This window comes from Coffea arabica, chromosome 10c, assembly GCF_036785885.1.
Source record: "Coffea arabica cultivar ET-39 chromosome 10c, Coffea Arabica ET-39 HiFi, whole genome shotgun sequence".
Lineage (NCBI taxonomy): Eukaryota > Viridiplantae > Streptophyta > Magnoliopsida > Gentianales > Rubiaceae > Coffea > Coffea arabica.
Window position 1 is genome coordinate 11,200,131 of NC_092329.1, and position 14,647 is coordinate 11,214,777.

Here is a 14,647-nt window from a genome sequence, read left to right on the forward strand (position 1 = left end):
TCCGTTGCTCTGTTTCACTAATTTTTTTCTCCTAAATGGGTATATTCAACTCGGTATACTTGTGGCTTTTACGTTTTGTTTTGTCAGCCATTGATGCGTGATTCTTGGGTCGATGTTTTCTCGACTTGGTTTCTTGGTTGTGTTTTTTGGGGTTGCATGGTTGATGCTTGGTAAGTAGCTGTTATGTTGTCATTTATCAACCGATTAGTTCTCGTCTCCCTCGCCGAACCCGCCCATGGAAACCCTTCCTACGGTGGTGGAACCACTACCGGCAGTGGCGGTTCTTCACTCGCAAAGAATTTAAAGGTGGATTTGGCGAAACTTACCACCTTCCAGGGCAGTGATGGCGGAGAACAATGAGTTGTCACAGGGCTCAGTAGTGGCACCACCACCGCTACTGCTTCTCTGAGCAATTAGAAGAAAGGAAGAGCAGAATTTTGGTTTTATACTGCAAGAGGTCGAGAGGATTTCTTGGCTACTTCTGGTTGTAAACCACCTCGTAGCCCTCCTTACATATTTCTACTAATTCTTGAACGTCTTGAACTTATTTTTTACTATATAATCTTTGGGACATAGGAATGCAAATTTTTGAGAAAGAGTTAATAATGTTTATCCAATTGAGTTTCAAGTTTCCATCCCTCTTGGGTCCTCTTCAACCATTTTGGTCTTCTATTTTTCCTTTGCTTGGTTCAGTGCAGTTTTTAATTTATTATATTTTAATTTTTTTTAATTTTGGTTTCTTGGGAGGGCTATTTGATTCGGTTTTGCTTATATGGGCTGCATCATATCCTAGTTTATCATGTTAAAAATAGATAAGGTATGTATGTTAAAAGTAGATAATGACATACCTTCAAAAGTCACTTCTACCGCAAACTTACAAATTTTATATGTGGAAATCTGATTACAAGATGCCATTGTCTTAATGCAGTGATCTATTATGTGGAAAATGGCTCAGTAGGCATTGTTAATCATGTGGGCTCTGGTTGATTATGCTTTGTATATTATCTTGACAGGATTGGATAGGAGTAGGTAGTTTATTATTCTTGATTTGAATGTTTTAAAATCCAACTGGGACCGCCCGATCGAACCAGTTGAACTGTTAATCAGTCTTCTTTCCGATTTGGGTTTATTTAAAAATCAGTTATTATCGATTTACATTTAAATCAGTTGAACCGTCCAATTCAACCACTGACCTGTTGCCCCAAAATGGTTTTGTGAGAACCAGCCGGTTCAATATCTAATCTTAATTAAGCCAACAACTTTGAATTTGGTCAATTAATTTCATTGATGACATTCCAAATTTAGTAGTTTACCAATTACCCATGCATAATTATCTCGAATTATTAGACAATAACAATTATTGTCTTATTCTACTCATTTCTCTCTTTCCTCTATAATTACATATTAACTCTTATTTAACATTTATAACATATAATTGACTATATTAATTTTTTTTTTAAAATCTTGAATGCATTTCATTTATTTGTTAATGCCTTTTAAGTGTTTCAATTTTTATCATATAAACTAGTACTCATATAATTTAGAAAAAATTAAAAATATATGAAATAATACTATTTAAAATCCTTTTTGAGTCTCAAACAAATAATATACTGCTTAGAATAATAGAATGAGAATTGAAGTGATGACATTTAACAATATGAATTAAGCTTCTACAAATATTTGATTGTTTTTTAGATATTTAATATTTATTAATAATATTTATGACATCACGGATTAATAACGGTCAGTCCAACGGTTGAATCAGTGACCCTTGAATCATTTGAATAAGAAAGCAAATACTTTCATAGACCCAATCCGCCAGCAAGTTTGTAGTGATACTTTTATGAATATCTCTCAACCAATAATGCAAACGGAAGAAAATGCACTTCATGAATGCATTTTTAACGAACAACGCACTTCATGAATGCATTTTTTTAAACAAAGAACGCATTCACTAAATATGGGCTTTCCATCTTTAGAAAGAGATTTTACCACATTCACTATTCAATAAGTTTTTTCAAAAATCATCCCTCTTTTTGGAAATTTATTTAGATTCTCCATCCCGTATAGGCTAATTTCTCAATATATATGTTAAAAAAAAATCCATCAAATGTAGCTCTAACAGGGGGCGTTTCTCAAACTATACCTCAGCACGGCAACAAAATAAATTTTTTAAATCGTTCTGACACAATTATTGTTTTTTGGAAAAAGTCATACTCTAATTTTTTTTTTAATCTGCCTGTCCCCTACCATGCCTAGTCAGCACGACAGGGAGACAGGCGGTAAAAAAAAAAAAAAAAGGAGCCAGGCATGTGGTAGTTGCAAACTTGCAATAAATTGCGTTGTTTTGCGGTTAGTTGTTATAACTACTGGTGCGCCTAGTGGGGTTACAGGAGGAGAGCAAGAAAGACTTTGCATTATTCTTCCACTGGTGATTAATTCCTAACATTTATATGTCTTCCCTTAATTAGCTTGCAATTTTTTCAGGGATATCTACAATAGTATTGGGTCTATTTGGATTTAACATTTTTTGAAAAATAATTTTTTCATTTAAAATGCTACAGTAATACACAAATAAAAAGAACTCCAAAAACATCATATCCAAACAATATATCAAAAATAACTCCAAATATACAAAAAATATATTAATATATATATTTATATATATAAATATTATATATTAAAAATATATTATGTTTAAAATATATTTATAAATATATTTGCATATATATTTATGTAAATATAAATATATTTATTTACATATATTTATATAATTTTATAAATATATTTATTTCAAAAAATAAAATTAATAAAATATCTTTACAAAAATATATAAAATATATACACAAAAAATAAAATTAATAAAAAATATATAAAATTTTTTAAGAAATAAATTAATAAAAATATATACAAAAAATAATTATATATAATTATTAATATTTTGTTTAAAATATATTTATATACATATTTATGTAAATATATATTTATTTATATATTTATATAAATTTATAAATATACTTATTTCAATTTTGTTTTATAATATGTATATTAATATGTATATTTCAATTATGTATATTAATATGTATATTATATATATTATATCAATTTAAATAAATATTATATATTTATATATAAACATTAATATTTTGTTCAAAATATATTTATATATATTTATAAATATATAAATATATTTACTTATATATATTTATAAATATATTTATTTCAATTTTGTTTTATAATATGTATATTAATATATATTAATATGTATATTTCAATTTGTATATTATATTAATTATATTAATATTAATATGTATATTTAAATCATGTATATTATACATATTATATCAATTGAAATAAATATATATTTATATATAAATATTAATATTTTGTTTAAAATACTTTGTCTGCTTAAAGGACAGGGTCCAGACTTCCATTTTCTCCCTCCATCCATGTCCGCCAGAATCTTGTTGATTTTATAGACCGAATTAACCTCTCAAAAAAAGTGCATGTGATGTGACTAAATGCCATTCTTGTGCGGACCTTTCTCTAGTCTCATGGATTAGCAATATGTTGCTGGGAAGTTGACCTCAGAATATCCAATTCTTCAATCAATTTTAAACAAATGTTTTTGGTGGCTTTGAAACGGTCCAAGAGCCTGAGAAAGCCAGTAGACTCAGTAATGCATGCCATCATGATTGAAACAATTGGTGGAGCAGCTGCAAATTTTTGAGAAGATGTCAGACTGCCACGACTCGGAAGATGTGAGTCGCGGCCGTGCACAGTCAGCACGGTAGCGGCTGACACCTTGAGAAACACCCATGTCAGAACTTCATTTAGTGGATGTTTTTCCTTAATATGTATATTCTGAGAAATTAGCCTCCCATATATGAGTCTTGCACATGCAAGTTAAATTACTTCAAAAAATAATTGGGAACTGCCTTGTGTAAAATGCAACAAAGGTAGGTTTGTTCTCCCCGCCGTTAGTTTACAAAGCCTCGTACTAACTCTCAAATTTAGCATCCTCGTACACTCTTACTACTTTACAAGCTTCACTAATCTATTAATACAATAATACTCTGTTCCATTCTCTACTAACTCCAGAAGGTAAGGTTAATATAACATCTTAATACTGATTGTGGCACCAAAAAAAATATAAAGAATCTTAATACTGATAATTAATTCCAACAAGAATTGCATACTATTAGTAGTTCACAACCATAAAAAAATTGATTGAGCAGAGCAATGGATGCTTTTATAACCAATAACTAACAGACACTGCATACCATTGATGATTCACATCTGCAAAGCAAATGGACTCTACAGGTTAGTAATTATACATTATGAAGATGACACTCCAACCAAAGAAGAAAATTACACCAAAAAATAAAAGGGTTAAATACCAAAAACCTCCATGTGGTTTGCCTACTTTACCTCCCTATGGTTTGGAAACCTACAATTTGACTCCCTGTCGTTTCAACTAAAGTGTATTTAACGGAATTTCTGTTAGATTTTCACTTTAGGTGAAACGACAGGGAGTTAAATTGTATATTTTCAAACCATAGGGAGATAAAATGTACATTTGACAAACCACCGGGGGGGAGTTTGGTACTTAACGCAAAACCCTTATAGAGGGGCAATTTTGACATTTTCCTTTCAAACGTTAATTTAGATGTTTTCCGTTAGACTTTTACCTTAGTTGAAACGACAGGGAGTCAAATTGTAGGTTTCCAAACCATAGGGAGGTAAAGTGAACCTTAGGCAAATCACAGGGGGGTTTTTGGTATTTAACCCCCAAAAAAAAAAAGAAGATAAGAAGGAATATAGCCTCTTAAGTCATAATATTTTTTGTATAACTCTGTCTACATTTCCTTCTGCAGTAAAGGAGCTAATATATACTGTGTAGTATTCTTCAACACTAAGTTTGTTTCATGGAGGATTTCAGTGAATTTTAACAGTACAAAAAGCAGTTCAGAATTCAAAAATCTATAGAAAATTTGAGAAAGAAAGATAACCATTTCCTATTATACAACAAGTTGCATTACCCAATGTACAAACAGCCTTACAAGTTACATGAATGAAGTTATCCTCTCTATGAAGCAAGTACTCCCCAGGTCAAAGATTGGCTGATCCTATGGAATTTGAGCAATCTCAAGTAAGATTTTGTGCAGTGACTGAGGCTTTGCGAAGAAAGGGCAATGATCACTGCCTTTAATCTTAAATACGCCTTCTGGGGGATTTTCTCTCACAAGCTTTTCTTGGACATCTGGTGACAGTGCATGATCTTCCAATGTCTGGATATAAAATCGACGGCTCGTTCCATACTTTTCAGGTGTTAGAGAAAGTTTCTCCATCATGGGACCAAGGGGAATGGGTCTCATTGAAACCATGGCCAGAGCAACATCCTGAAAAGTCAAAAATATCTTTTTCTTGGGGGCTCAAAATTGAATTGCATGCCTGTGTTTCTCATCTTATGAATAGTGCAACTTTTTGATTTTGTGTTGCTTAGCATTAAACCTGGACTAAATTTAGTGATGGTTATTCTTTATTAATTTCAAATTATTGAAATTGAGTAGTAAAAAAGGGCTTCAAAGACAGATCTTGAAGCAACGTCAAAAGTTCTTTTAGCAGTGTATCCCAAACTAAAAAAAATTCTCTTTTCAAGGGATGAAGAGCTCTTCAACACAACTACCTCAATATGTAAATATCCACAGAAAAGAATACAACTATAGCTTTATTGTATGAATTCAAAGTTTTCTACAACTTGGAAGTGATACATCAGTATTCTTATGGAACTGTCGTTTTTATTATAGATTATAGAACTTTACTTCTCATCCACTTTTCACTTTTCTTTTTTCCTTTTCCTTTAGTTCTTGGTTTAATGATATATTACAACCAATCAAAACCATGCAATCAAAGAATGAAGACACTTACATGCTTATCATGCATGTTAGGACAGTGCAAAATCAGTAGAATAGCAATTCGAGATGTCTAAATTAACAAATATCCTATTAACTATTGTCAGAAGAAAAGCCTGAGAGGGATACAGATACTAGTCTACCAGCGAGCATTAGCACTTAGCATATACAAGCATCAAAAGGACATTTAAATCAAAGGTTCAATACCTAGAACTGGTAGTGCACTTCGCATGTCTAAGACGTGATTATAACTTCAACAGATAGAGAAATCGATCAAGTACGTTAAGCACATGCTCACACTACATACATAGAAGATGCACCAAGTAAAAGCCAAAAGATCTACTACAAGGATCTTCATATTCTTTGCACGTTGGTCCCTTGCATGATCTTCTGACTTAAAACTTTACTTTTGCACCATGGTTTCACTTATTTACTTCTTCATGAATATGCAAATATAAGGCAGGTGGCAAGACCCAAGTGCATTTTTTCACCCGCAAGGAATTAATATTTTTATTTTGATTCCAGAGAATATTCTGATGCAGTGAAATATGCAATGTCGAAATGCTTCTAAGAATGAGTGATGAACAAATTTAACTGAGATGTAGAGACTGACAGTTTGACTGGAATTGTTGAAGTACCTTGGTTGGAGATTGGTTGAAATATAACCCATGCATTTGCTGTTTCTCGAACATGAATCCAGTTGGAGGCTTGTCCTTGCCATTCCCATGTATCAGAAACTTGGATTCCTGCATGAAAAGTTCTGCAGAGCCAAGCTGCATAAAATATCTCAAATAAGAACAGAAAAATATATAATATAACTGCGCAAGAGAGGAAAATCCCCCAGCCAGCCTTTCCAACATGAATTGCCTGGACAAGGAAAATTTACTATTATTATTTGGCTTTTGGGTAAATGCTGCTGTTGATGTAAGTCCAAACAAAAGACTAATATCTTGGAGCTGCTAAAAATAGATGCAAGAAATATCTTGACAAAGTTCCAGGCCAAGTTGTAAGGGGAAACCCAATCATCTTAACGAGCAAAAGTGATTCTTTAGCCAGTTTCTGCACTCAATATGACATCTTAGTCAATCTCTCAAATGTCTCAAACTTCATTTTCAACAGTTGGAACATCCTGAGGTGCTATTTTACCCTTTTCTCTGGGAAGTATCTACAAAAGTGAACCAGACTTTTGGAATGGGATTAAGGTAACGATCATTTACCTGTTCAGCAAACACATCAAACGGCCTTTGCTCATTTGAAACCATAGTAGCACAAAGGAAAACTGCTTTAGAGACCTTTTCAGGAAAATGCTCCAAGGCATATGAAATGCAAGCACCACCACCACTATGACCTACCAAAATCGCCTGCACTAAATATTAGTAAGTTGCCAGGTGAAATGATGGCGATACTCTAGTCAATAACTTTGGAGGAAATCTTCCAAATAAACCTTACCTGTTCATCCCCCTGCAGGTTTTCCAGATAATCAACCAACGGTTTTGAGTAGTCTGCCAGCGATGTAACATCCTTAGTGTCAGTTAGATCAATGCCAGATCCTGTAAGATCTAACGCAACAGGATTTAATCCTGTCTCTTCCAACAGAGCAATAGTTTTATACCAACACCAAGCTCCAAATCCTTCTCCATGGATCAGAACAATTTTCTTTGTTTTGATATTCTCCAAAAATTCTGGTAACTACACGGTATTTTTTTGGATTAGCAGTGTAACAGAAAATTTGTCCATACATGCATAATGGTGTATCCATGACATGCGGTCCATGAAACATATATTCTATAGTAACATTTTTCTCATCTGAATAAAGTTCAATAAACAGAAATTGTCTTGCCCTGTCTCTCTCAGGAAATTGCAATTTTTTAAAAAAAAATTGGACAAAGAATATTTCTTTTTTCCTCTTTGTCCTTTGCATTGAAAGAATGGATTTCACAATGATATGATTCAACCTCAAACCCATTTAATTGTAGCAGATAACAGCAGGGTTCGAGGACGAAAGAGATACAGGAAGAATCATTTACATCACCTAGTACATTTTTGTTTGCCGGGAATTAGCTTTTAATCTAGTTGCTTGTATGCAAATATACAAAATACAACTAAAACACATTAGACAGGTTGAAATACTATATATATCAGGAGGGTTCTTTCTATTATTTCTATTTGCCTATGTAATGAGTACTTGTTCATCTTTGCCTAAGGGCATCTAATCTTATTATGCTTGTTGCTAATCTGATGTAATAGATGAGTCAACTGAAGATTGAGGATTAATGAAATTCAATGATATCCTCTCAAGACAAGCATAGAGCAAATCAATGCAAATCGTATGAAGCCAAAAACCGGATATGGTACAGATTTTCCAACTTAGTTTGCCTGTTATAGTTCATTCTGTGAAATATGAGTTCTATGCATCAATTTGGGGATCCTTCAAGCAGTCCATTTTCCCAAGAATTAAACTCGTATTCTCAATTACGTTAACAGGAGCCACATTAAATTATCACCACCCCCACCCCCACCCCCCAAAAAAAAGGGGCCTTCAGCTTTCAAACTTAGTCATTCTTTACTTTTCTGTATGAATTTTCCACATAGTTTTGAACCCAAGGTCTCATTTTTGCAGAAAATCGTCTGAAACTTGTACCCATCACTTAGATATGGTTTAATATGTAAAAGCCATTCCTGTATGCCAGCAAGTGATATTTGATCAAGTGTCACTATCCTGAATCCTGACCGTACAAATGAGCTGATGCTTACATAAAGATCCATTAGAAAATGATGAATATACTACCAAGTAATCCCTAATGCTAATTCTTCCATAGAAACCCCAGCAACAAGTGCTCTGCTGAATACAAAATTAGAGAAAACATATAAAAGAAAAGAAAAAGAACTGCACGGCCTCATACCAAATCTAGTAACAAGAGCAAAATTAAGACAATGATTTCTCTTTCATTGCAACTAAAAAATCTTTTTACTTTTGATGAAATGGGGGGTCCGGGGACAATTATCACGTATTGATACAACTTTAATTTACTTAATCAACAAGTCCCATGCATATCTAATGCAAGATATATGTTTAAGCAAAATGATAAACTTTTTACATATGAAAGATAAAGCAGAAGCTTGGCATAAAGTAAAAAGAAAAAGAAGAGAAAACAGAAAACCTCCCAATTTCCAAAATCCTCCCCAGACCAAAGAAACAAAAAGGTAGGGTTCACCATTCCTCAACTTTTCCAGACAAAAAGTCCCTCATCCCCTACTTTTCCTCCTTACTTTTTGGCACTATCATTGAACTACATGATATCCATTATCTCTTTAGACACATTGAAAACTTTCCTTCTCAGCATCATCCAAACAATAAAAATCCAATCTTTCTCTCCCTGCCTAGATCCCAAATCCCCAATCATTTAAATTTTATCCTCTGCCTACCCCACCTTCACAAATACAAATAAAAACAAAAATACAGAATATCCTAGAAAAATTCAATCTTGGAACAGATATGGTAACAGTACAAAAGTGAAAAACAAAAGTAAAGCAGCAAATTCTTTAGGAAAAAAAAGGGAAATGTACCTGTTTAGTGGATGTAGAGAAAGAATCAGAAAAATTGTTATTGCGGCGGCGAGAGCTAGTGGATCCAATACGCCTAGACATGGAACCTTCAAACCTCTGAGACAACTGATGCTGCTGAATTGCCATCGAAAGAGCTTGCCTGTGCAGCAATTCTTCCTCCATTAAACTCCTCCTCTTAGATGATTTCTCACCATTTCTCTTGCTTCTTGATCCAACGTTATTTTCTCTAATACTATTTCTTTTGGCCATACAAATCAATTTGTTCCCCATTTCTTCAAATTATTCGAAACTCCCAGAAAAACCCGGATTTTATTTTGCCAAAAAGAGTGGCCTAGAGGAAGAACAAGGAGTGTGGAGTTCAACTCAAAAGAGTGAATTTTCAGACAGTTCCTTGAAAACGGCAGCGTTTTCCTGAACTGAGGAGACTGAGAGCAGGTGTATCCTCCCGGTTTTGTGCTGCTAATGGTGGAAACGAGCCGTGAATCTTTATATGACAACAAATCAAAATTCAATTAAGAAAAGGGGGAAATTGTGTTAATAACTGAAGAGCCAACTCAACAGAATATGGAGGCATTTAATGCTTTCCTTCTCAAATCTCTGCAGTGTTGGTCTTCGGTGTAATGTGTCAATACTCAACATTAATTAAAGAAAAGGAAATAGAGTACTGCTATAAGAAAATGCATTCACTTTTTTTTTTTCGACAAATGTATTCACACTTTTGTCTCAAACTCTCAATCAATCTGGTCTGATATGATATGTAAATTTGGTCTGACATTATTTTTTTTCTACTCTTTTGGTCCCTTGGTTTGGTAAATTTTTGAACTTTTGTGTCTTTCTTCACCAATTATCAAAGAGTTTTAAAGTCAAAAGGTTTGTTGGAGATTTTTTTCCTTCTTTTTTGTTCTTTTGTTTGTGGGAATTTGACTAAAAGAAACAGAAGGTCGAATGTGGTCAGCAAGGCGTAGAAATAAGATGGGTCATTATATGGTATGTAAATCACATTGATAAGTATTGATGGCTGGGGCGCTAAATTTGGTGAGCTGAGTTTGATAATGAATAGTCTGAACTTGTTTTAATTGTGACTGCATCATCAGTTGTATTCAGCGTCAAGTTGTTTATGAATCAGGCACGCCTTGTCATTGTCCAAACCGTATGAATGAAAAAACCATACAATTGAATTCGAAAGTTACTGTTTTCTAATTATCTTCAAGGTGCATTTACTGAAGTCTTGTTGGTTGATTAGCTGATTTGCTAAATCTCGAGAAATGATACTGTTGCCACTCGCTTTCCGTTAGATACTATAAAATCATCTACCGTTTTTTCAAAGTCACAAGAAAATATTAATCGCACTCTATTTTTTGTTAGTCACGCTCTTAGTATGAAAATGATATGATAGAAATGATGATAGAAGTACAATTAATAAAATGTGGAGTGCGATTAATAATTCATCACACAATAACTAGTAACTTTTATCAAATAGTCATGGAAGTTGTTGCCATGTTGGCATTAGTTGTCTTGCTGCGGATATGTTACGAGTATATTATGCCATCGTTGTGTATGGTATGGATGATAAGACTCCATTGGTACAAAATGGATTCCAATAAACTTAGGGTGTATTTAATAAAATTAAAGTTTGAAATTTAAAATCTAAATCTATTAAGGTATTGAATTATTTCAGTGTATATAACATTAAGTGGTAAGTGAATAACTTATCACTTACTCTTGGAAGCAAGTTTTGTTTAAAAAATTCAGTGCCGCTTAATTAACCAAATGTTCTATGTTTAGTTATCAAACACGTCTAAACATAGTATTAAGATCTGAATTTATTAAATTTAAGTGTTGAATTGGGATGGATAGGATCTATTAATTCACCCGTATGATGAGTTCAGTACCATTTTCTTTTTCCATATAATTATTTACTTGTAAACCAAATTTATATGAATTGCATGACATAGAGCCATTGATTTAGGAGCAAGGGTATTTTGAGCATTTTTCCAATCCTTGAACAAGGAGTATTTGATTAAGGGGCGAAATTGGATAGTCTTTATTTATTGTAATAAATAAATAAATTGGTTATTCAACTTAATCAATCATATGTTAAGCAAAGAGCAAAATTTCAAGCTGCAAAAACAATTCATGAATGCATATTACCATATCTAGTCAAATTTTTTGACAGTGCGGGGCGTTTTCTTCTTTTCTTTTTTCCTCTTTTTTTAAAAATAAATTATGCAAAAGTTTTCTTGTCTTATTACAGGGAAAACCAAAGGAGCGAAATTCTTATCAAGACTGGGTATGGGATTACTTGCCCCTCCAATTTCAAGTTGTTTAAAGAACAATGGGCTTCGAGTGAACAAATATTTGGTTTTCAGTTGATGAAATATTCCTTAGTATAGCCTTTATCTGATCAGTGATAAAAGTCATAATATTGACAAAAAGATCATGAGTAAAAATTGAAGGTCAATTGTTAGATAAACAATCTAAATAGACTTTACAAAGCTCTCTCTCTCTCTCATGTAAGTGACTGGTGCAATTCTTGCAGGCAGATGTACCATCCATTTCATCGTTGGTAATTTGCCACGTCTATCTTGTTCTGAGAGAAAAAAAAAAAAAAGAGAAAACCAAAATGTTTTTTGCCCCAATCTAGGTGACCAAAAGGAATTTTCCTTCAAAGAAAAAAAAGAAAAACAAACGGTCCGTTTGGATTAGCTGTTTTTTTGGGGTGTTTTTGAAAAATTTTACTATAGCAGAGTTTTTATAGCATATTTTGGGATATTTTTAGAAAATATTTTGGGATATTGAAGAGTAGAAGAGTTTTTAGAATATTTTTTGGAATATTTTTTAAACATAAAAAAAAATTTAGACTACTTTTTTAGAGTACTTTTTAAAAATTTTAATAATAGTATTTGAAAAACTAATTTTTGAAAAACTCGGCATAGGTTGAGGTTGTGGGCACCTGTTTCTGTGTTTATTCATTCATGCAATATTTCTTCTGGGTGAGAAGCTAACCAGATTCAATAGTAGTGTGTTTTATTAGCACCACAGGGCTTAATACCCAATCGTATATTTTGACTTGAAAACTCAATTTTGCTATAAATTGGTATTTTTAGGTTGGGCTTTGAATGCCCAGTTAAAAAGCCTTAATGATTATGAATGCGTACCAACTGCTTTGCCATTATTATGAACAACGTTAAAAACCAATCACCTCTCTTTGCAATTTGCAAATTAAAGAAACTGGATAGGAAGTCAACAAAAAGTATATAATGTTATTTTGTAGGAACCTTCTTTACAAAGGCGAGAGGGATGCCTGCTTTTTTATTGTTTGTTTCTGGCCAAAGCGAAGGTCTAAGATGACATGTTACATGGTCTTAGAAGGGCGTTATGCTGTTTGGTTCTGAAATGAAGGCCTACTTTATTTTGATTGGCTTAAATTTAGTCACCATGTTCCGTGAGAGTTACCAAATTCTTAATAGTTGTTTGGGATTAATTACACTGCGTCCCCTTGTAACTTGGCTCTTGTGACACTTTGTCCCCGTAAATTTCAAATATATACACTGTACCCTAAGTAGTCAACTTTTTTGGCCGGGTTAAAATAAAGTTATATTTTTCATGACCAAAATATCTCTAACTAATTCTTAAACACACATAATAATTGTAACATAATAAATACCCATTTCTTTAATACTTGCTAAATGCGTCTAAACACAATTACACTATGTATTTCGATCTTTTAGCATTAAAATGAATTAGAAGATTCACAAAAAAGAAGTCTAAACAATTCAATGTAATTATCTCAATGCCAATAGTAATACTTATTTTAAATAAAATTAAATTAGTAGTGCATTTGAAATGAAAATTATTTGCTTATATATATTTTTTTATTCTAGCACTTTTTAATTTGTTTTATATGAGATAACAATGCGATTACAAATAAAACTGTATTGAAAAATGTATTTAGAGAATTTTTAGTTTTTTTAAAACATAGAATTCAAACAAAATACAAAGCAAGGTATGAATGTGGTATAAAATTATAAAATAGCAGCATCTTATTGACTTGTGAAAATCTTGTGAAAGCTGCAAGGTAACTGAAAATTACCAGAACCAATATGTTTCCAATTTAAAGGAAGAAAGATAAGCGATGAAAAACTTGTGTAGATTTTTTAGAAATTTTTAAATTCTTTTTTTCTCCATAATATAAATTTTCAATTCTTTGGTATTATTCCATCTTTTATTTTTAATTTTTTTAAAATCATGTGACTTTGTGTTTCTTTTAATAAGATGTTTCATATTCCAATCAAAAGTATAGCATTATTTTAGAACTAATATGTAAGGGCATTAATGTCATTTTGTTAAATTTTTGGATGGAGAATTTATCATTAATGTTTAACTAGGGGTAAAGTGTATATATTTAAAGTTTAAGGGAGTAAAGTGTTATAAAGGCTCAAGTTCAAGGGAGCAAACTGTAATTAACCCTAATCGTTTTTTCACTATCTCCCCAATTCTTGATATGCTTCTTTCCACCTATTACCCTTTAAACTCGGTTTTCAATCAAGTATTTATTTAGATTGGCTTAAATTTATTCATTATGTTTCTTAATAGTTGTTTTTTTCACTCATCCTTGATATGTTGTTTTTGCCTATTACCTTCTAAACTCGGTTTTCAACCGACTATTTATTTAGATTGGCTTAAATTCACTCACTATGTTTCATGAGAATTATGAAATTCTTTATGGTGGTGTTTCTCCACTCATTTTCCCGATTCTTAAACTTGGTTTCAACAAAGTAATTTGCAGTAAACTTCTCAGTCGGTGAGGGAGTCCTTTTGGTTACAACAAAGTAATTTGTTGATTTCAGGATCTAGATACAAATGTTATATCCTATTGTTGCTCAAATGAAAATTCAAAATAAAGAAGAACTCGCTGAACGCCAAATTGGATCAGGTATAATTCTCTGCAAACTATTCTTCAAGAACATTTACAATGTGCACGTACAATGTGAACTAATTTTCTATGTAATGGCTAAAGAACAGAAAGACTTGGAGACATGATATTTATAAAGAAAAATGTCACTTACAGCTAGAGGCATGAAAATAGATGATTTGAATGGATTTGGACGGGTTAAAAATGCATAATGGGTTTAAGTAAGTCAACCCATATATATCCATTTAAT

The 14,647-nt window shown here is 32.3% G+C and overlaps 1 protein-coding gene across 1 annotated transcript; it reads right to left on the minus strand.

Annotated features, from left to right (window-relative positions):
* Positions 1–4,967: 4,967 nt before the first annotated feature.
* LOC113713275 (putative methylesterase 12, chloroplastic) lies at positions 4,968–10,135 on the minus strand. Its single transcript, XM_072069550.1, has 5 exons — positions 9,483–10,135; positions 7,365–7,604; positions 7,133–7,276; positions 6,554–6,688; positions 4,968–5,402 (listed from the first exon to the last, which is right to left on the minus strand). The coding sequence occupies exons 1-5, from the start codon at positions 9,750–9,752 to the stop codon at positions 5,130–5,132; spliced, it is 1,062 nt and encodes a 353-aa protein (XP_071925651.1). The 5' UTR covers positions 9,753–10,135; the 3' UTR covers positions 4,968–5,129.
* Positions 10,136–14,647: the final 4,512 nt, after the last annotated feature.